Source organism: Lagenorhynchus albirostris, chromosome 1 (assembly GCF_949774975.1).
Source record: "Lagenorhynchus albirostris chromosome 1, mLagAlb1.1, whole genome shotgun sequence".
Taxonomy (NCBI): domain Eukaryota; kingdom Metazoa; phylum Chordata; class Mammalia; order Artiodactyla; family Delphinidae; genus Lagenorhynchus; species Lagenorhynchus albirostris.
Window position 1 is genome coordinate 62,250,744 of NC_083095.1, and position 6,568 is coordinate 62,257,311.

The 6,568-nt window shown below is 53.6% G+C and overlaps 1 protein-coding gene across 1 annotated transcript; it reads left to right on the forward strand.

Moving 5' to 3' along the window:
- The first annotated feature begins 4,764 nt into the window (after positions 1-4,764).
- On the forward strand, positions 4,765-6,296 carry NKX2-8 (NK2 homeobox 8). Its single transcript, XM_060167682.1, has 2 exons — positions 4,765-4,915; positions 5,589-6,296. Exons 1-2 carry the CDS (start codon positions 4,765-4,767, stop codon positions 6,143-6,145), a joined length of 708 nt encoding a protein of 235 aa, XP_060023665.1. The 3' UTR covers positions 6,146-6,296.
- The last annotated feature ends 272 nt before the right edge of the window (positions 6,297-6,568 follow it).

A 6,568-nucleotide genomic window follows, 5' to 3' on the forward strand; every position in this document is an offset into this window, starting at 1 on the left:
TGAAGTGCTGCTGGTTATAAGTATGCCCTGCAGGCAGGCCTCTGTGAGGTCCTGGGGCAAGTATCAGAAAATATGTTCCTGGGGTTAGTCTACTTTGTCAGTGTCTGGGTATGACATTGAATGTGACTTAGGGCCTGGACCCTTAAACACAGTAAGGGTTCTGTATTATATAAATTATAACTATATCAGTCAAGCAAAGGAGTATAAGTCGTTACCTTTTTAAAAAGAAAAGAGTAGATAAAAATGAGAAGTTCAGCTCTGGACAAATAAGACTTGGCACCCTCCCCAAAGTGTATTATTATTTTTATTCTGACAATTTACACTCCATGCTACTCTTATACCATGGAAAGGCATGGGAAAGACCAGACATATTTAATAACCTAATAAACTAGCTGAAAAATAAAAAAAGTTATTTGCTAGCTCTTTAAGAAATGGCGACTATAGATATTTAATTAAATACATTTATTTTTTAATTCATTGAACCATTTTACCCCCTACATTTTTTTTAATGTATATAACTAAACAACTAGATAAACATTTGGACAGAAAAACTTTTCTCCTAGAGATCAAGCACAACAACAAAAAAGTCCATGTAAAGTCAATATTTTAAGGAATTTAAGGTGGGATCTTTCAAATCTTGTCATTTGACATTAAACAATAAAATCTAAAGCCCATTTCAAAGATGTACTAAATTCCTAGTCTGAAAGTAACTGCTGTTCCCTGTCCCATGTATATATATCATCAGTACAACTAAGAAAGAATTGCAGCCAGGCCTGGACCACCGCCAAGCAATTGATTATTAACCATTAAAAGGGAAATGTTTACTTATTCACGGCAAGTAGTTTTCAGGAGGAAAGGCAAAGAGGTCTGATTTTAAATGCTGCCTTTTCTTTCCATCCTAAGGCCAATGAAGATCATTCACTTCTTCTTGGAAATGTCAAAAGCACATTTTTATTTTCCTTTTGCTATTTTAACCAGAATACTGATAAAAAGGGGAGAGCAGTTGCTGTGAGGCAAAGAAAAATGTCCTGGCAGTTGAGGGCCCTCCATCTATCAAGGGGAATTTGCAATGTTTCCTCTCTTCAAGACTGTATAGATTTGCAGGATTTTGTGAAACACTTAACCAAAATGGAAGGATTTAAAAGCAGAATGCAAGATACAGATGCAATCTTTTTTAAAAATCAAGATACTTTAGTTTTATTTCAGAATTTTCTAGTCTTAAATTCTCAAGCACGCAGCAGTGATGATTATCTTGGATAATACTTTTGAAAGGGTGATTAGTGCAGACTGCTTAAATATATTCACTATGGCACAGATGCCTTAAGATTAAAAACTCTTACTGGGATTGAGATGCACTACATCCAATTACAGGGAAACAAATACTTATCTAATTAAATAATAATATTCACAAGCTATGTTTCAAAATAAGTTCAAGTGTCCAGAGCACCAAACAATATTTTAAAACCTGGAAAGAATATCCAGTCAGATGTTTACCTGTGATTTGGAGGCAATTCATAGGCATATTTCTAATGTGTATAAAACTTAACATCTTGACTACCTTTTTTCTATTGACTCAATATCAAAATAATTTTCTCCTCCTATGTCTTTGAGCTTATTCAATGTGAAGAAGCAATTTTAAAAAAAAGCACCTTTGTCTAATAATTCTGGCTCTCCCCCCTTCTTTCCTGCATTTCTTCAGAAGGCATGGTTTAAATGGAACTAGCTCCTGGAGTCCCCAGGCTCTGGCTCTTGGAGATAATTTAGGTACAGTCCCAGAGCAGAGTTGAGAGGACGACTGGACGAGTGTAGAGTCCACGATGAAGCAGGGAAGTTGCAGTGCTTTCCAGAACCAGAAGGTACAGAGTTTCCCTGGGACATTCAAAACACAGACTGGGGCCCAGGAACACTGTTCCCAGATTGGGGAAGGTGAGGCCAGAAGTAATATTTGGAGCTAATCCCAGACACAGGTCCTTCCTAGAGCACAACTGCTAGATGGGGGATGTATCTCCTCTTTGGTAGCCAAATACTAAGAGTAAAAGCAAATATTTGATGCTGAAGAGCTCTGCAAATATTTGATGCTGAAGAACTGAAGAGTGCCATTTACTTACTTCTACACATCAGTGTGGGCTTAGGATGTTAAATAGATTAAAAGGCTAAGAGAGGTCAGTCATTCCAGGAAAGACACTTCTTTTGCTTCTCCTGACTTGGTTCTCTTTCCAAAATTATCTACCCCTCACCAATCTTGTGGAGGGTCCTTCGGAAACTCAAAAGATGTCAGTCACATCCTCTTCTAGAACATTCTGGAGAGTGTGGAGCCAGAGTCCTGGGGATGAGAGGTCTAGAAGGGGAGGAGAGGGAGACCAAACTCTGCTGGTTAATACAATGAAGATGGTTTTAGAAAAATTCCAGAGAGATGTAATCATAAAACTGGTAGGGTCCTTAGAAGTTAGTAAATCTATTCTCTTCTGTTTCAGATGAAAAAAAGAGCCCCAGAGTGATGAGGTGATTAGAGCTAGTTAGGGACCGAGCGGGGATGCCAAGTGACTCCCAGGCCAGAGCTCCTTCTAACCTGAGCCAGCCTCGAAGTTCAGTCCCGAATTTGGGAGTCTGTCCTAATACTCGCCTAGGACAGTCTCTGTCGGTGCCTTCCTTCCACCTCTCTCAGGAGACGGGCTGGCAGAGGTTGCCAGGCATCGGGCACCATCCAGAGAGAAGTCCACGAGGCCCTGCGCCGGTCTGTGACCTGCCCAACCTCTAGGACGCTGGAGCTTGGGTGCTGGGCACTGTGGGCACCGGGCTTCTGGCTTCTGCCGTCCCCCATCTACCCCCTGCTCCCTCCTCCGCCCCATATCAGGGAGGACAACCAAGTCATTTCAATTTAATCTTCTTTAAAAAGACATAACTAATAAATCTATTCCCGAGACCGCGGAGAGACGGCCAGCAGAGTCGATCGTGCTCCCAATCCCATTGAACCCCATTGAAAACCATGACAACACAGGACAAGCTCCGATTTATTCCGGAGCGCTAAAGCGCATTGTGAGCAGGCGTCAATCACGCATTATTTCGCACTGAACAAATGCAAAATCTTGACTGGAACAAATGCTTCCAACAGGTCCGGGACGTCGAGCTCCATTTCCCCTTTGTCCGCGGCCTAGCAGTTGGCCCGTATTGGGGTTGCCTCCGCCCGACCACCCAGCGCGCAGCACAGCCCCGGGCGCCTCGGGCACGCTTGACAGGGAGGCTGCTGGGGAGGTGCGCCGGGTCGGGCGGGGCAGCAGCAACTGCACGGGAGCCAGGTCCGAGTTCAGCTCAGGTGGAGCCAGGATTGCAGGGGCGGCCACCCAAGTGACGCGGCCCTCACCGAAATTCAACAACCTACTACCCGAACCACTGGCTGCAGGAGGAGAGGCCTCTGGAAGCGCGCTCTCTCAGCCCTCGTCTGAGGCGTGGCCACCACGAAGCCACGGGCCAACAAAACGTATCCATGCCCTGACAGGCTCCTGGCACCTTCTACCCGGATCATTTCTTCGGGTGGGGAACTATAAGATGGGAAACCCCGGGCAGGCAGTCTTTTCTGCCCGGCGGGAGCAGTCCTAATTCCCACAATCGGTCCCTTACCAGACCAGGCCGGGCAGCTTTGGCGGAGCAGAGAGCCCAAGTCACCCGAGGCCTGTATCTCCAGCCCCCAGCCTAACGCTGAGGCTACGGAACCCAGGCGCACAAGGGGCGCCAGGGGACCTGGCGACGCCAAGGAGGCAGCGACGCCCTCGTAGGCCGCCCTTGGAAACGCCGTCGCCCAGGGGACCTAGAGGGGGGGCCTGGCCCCGCAAAAGCCAGCCACCTGGCGGGAGGAGGAAAACGAGGCTAGCACTTGGGGAGAGAACAGTCTGGCCTAATTCCGCCTCCATTTTGCTGGTCTGGAGCAACCGGCGCCGAGCTGGGGCCCCCCGGATGCTGCCAGCCCTTCCCCACCACCCCTGAAGTTGTGGGAGACGTTTGGGGTGTGGGAGGTTCCTAGCGGCCTTCAAAACCCTCGGCACAGACGCCGGCGGGGCCAAGCCACTCCTCTGTGCCCGCCTGAAACTTCTCGCCTCTGAATCCTCAGACGGGCCCCACCAAAAAGAAAAAGAGAGCCCGCCAGAGTTTAACGCCGTCTTGTAAATCACTTTCCGGATAATTGCGGGAAACGAACGCTCCAGCAAACAAGCTCGAGGAATAAAGCAAACAGGGAATAAATTCCTGGGTGCTCATAAACCCACCCATGCCGCCCCCACCCTTCCCAGCGCCCCCGCGGGGCCAGGCCCGACGTCAGCCCTGGAGGAGGAGGAAGCTGGGACCGGCGGTCGGTGGCCACTGCTCGCCACCCAAGATGTTATTCTTTGGCAACAATCCCCATTATCTGTCCCCACTTTGGGCTAATCAGACAGAATCGCTAATGCGGAGGGCTGCTTCCTGCCGCCTCTGGGAGGTAACGGGGCGCCCGAGGGGCGGGGGACGGGGCGGGGCGGGGGGCGGAGGTGGCACCTTCCGGGCTCGCCGGGGCTTTGGTCCCGCACGCATTCAGGTACTTGACACTCGGGAGTCCCGGACCTCGCCCGGGTGGGAAGAGCTGTTTATATAAACAGGGATTCCACGGTAGATGCCCTAATATCTCGGCAGCCAGTGCATGGCGTGCGCCTCTCACGCCCACCCATAGGAGCGGCGTCCCCGGCCGCCCCTCGGTTCCCAGCCTGCCCTGCCCCCGCCTCCTTCCCCTACTCGGCCATGGCTACCTCTGGACGCCTCGGCTTCACCGTGCGCAGTCTCCTGGACTTACCGGAGCAGGACGCGCAGCACCTACGGAGGCGGGAGCCCGAGCTACGCGCCCCCGGCCCCTACGCCACCTGGCTGGAATCGGAGCGCGGCCACTACCCCTGTGAGTGAGCGGTGGACGGCGGCAGGGGTGGAGGCGAGGGAAGTGGGGAGCGCAGAGCCAAGCCCCCGGCCCTCGCAGGGCTGGGAAGCGGAAACCCCAGCCCAGGGTCTGGGTTTCCTCAGTGTCGGTCGGTCCCAGAGGCTCTGTCCTCTTCAAACCCCTATGCCAGTTGGCACATCTTGAGATCAGATCCCTGCGCCTGACACTAACGCCCGGGATTTGGGTTTCTGTTTCTAGGGGTCAGAATATTTAAATATTTAAGACACCGCCCTTAAGTGCCTGAAACAGTGGCCACGTTCTCCCGGCCTCGGTTTGGGATGGGCAGTACTGGCGAGCCTGGATTCAGGGCTTTGTAAACCTCGGCAAACCGCAGTGCAGTCGACCTGGAAGTGGCCCGTTTTGGTGAGGCAGCTTGCAGTGAATTCGTCTGCCAGCGCAGCGACCAGGGCCGACTTGTTTTAACGCGGGGTGGGTTTCTTTGGGGGCGCGATCCCAGGTTGTGGTGTAAAAGGTTATCGTATTCGGAGAGGTGGGTGTTCCGATATGGGCCCAGGGAAGGAAACGGCCTCATCCCAAAAGCCGCGGGCGAGTGGGTCGGCGCCCGCACGCGAGAGGCGGCCGGCCCGCAGAGGGGCCGGCGTCTCACCAGGCCGTGTCTCCTTTGCGTCCCTAGCCTCGGACGAGAGCAGCCCAGAGGCCAGCCCGCGGGACTCGTCGCAGCGGCCGTCCGCTCGGCCTGCGTCTCCGGGCTCGGACGCCGATAAGAGGAAGAAGCGGCGGGTGCTGTTCTCCAAGGCGCAGACGCTGGAGTTGGAGCGGCGCTTCCGGCAGCAGCGCTACCTGTCAGCGCCAGAGCGCGAGCAGCTGGCGCGCCTGCTGCGCCTCACGCCCACGCAGGTCAAAATCTGGTTCCAGAACCATCGCTACAAGCTGAAGCGCGCGCGCGCGCCGGGAGCCGCGGAGGCGCCCGACTTGGCAGCGGCAGCCGAGGTTCGCGCCGCGCCCGGCCTGCTGCGCCGCGTGGTGGTGCCCGTGCTGGTGCGCGACGGGCAACCGTGCGGCGGCAGTGGCGAGGTGGGCACGGCCGCCGCCCGGGACAAGAGCGGCGCGACCCCGGCAGCCGCCTGCCCTCTGCCAGGCTACACGGCCTTCGGTCCCGGCTCGGCGTTCGGCCTCTTCCCCGCCTACCAGCACTTAGCGCCCCCCGCCCTGGTCTCCTGGAACTGGTGAGGCAGCCGCGGGGCGCGGGCACCTGGGGCTACGCCGGACTTGGGGTGCGCTCTGCGGCCGGAGCAGGGATAGAGCCGGAGACCTGGAGCGCGTCCTGGGCCCCTCCTCCTTCGACGCGGGGGTCCCCTGCCCCGCCCTCATCAAACAGCGCACCCGGAACTCTCGCCAAGATACCCCCTCTCCTCTTCCCTCGACCGCCAGACCCAGAGCTAGATTTTATTGCTTGAACCTTATTTGTACATTTTAAAATAGCTATTTGTATGGGGAGCGACGTATTTTAAAAGAAATAGAGTATTTTTCCTCTTTGTGGTGCGAGAATAAAATGTGTAGGGTTGGGTCCCCCTGTGTGCCTGCCGGGAACGTAGGTGGGAGCTGTGCTCTCCCGACCAGAGTTCGGGGCGCCGGCCCACTCCTTGACCGGCC

What these genes read in the sequence shown, in the direction of transcription:
- NKX2-8 (XM_060167682.1), top strand. Translation starts at nt 4,765, where the DNA reads ATGGCTACCTCTGGACGCCTCGGCTTCACCGTGCGCAGTCTCCTGGAC. An exon ending in GGAGCGCGGCCACTACCCCT is followed by an intron (nt 4,916 to 5,588) that starts GTGAGTGAGCGG and finishes TTGCGTCCCTAG; the next exon opens with CCTCGGACGAGAGCAGCCCA.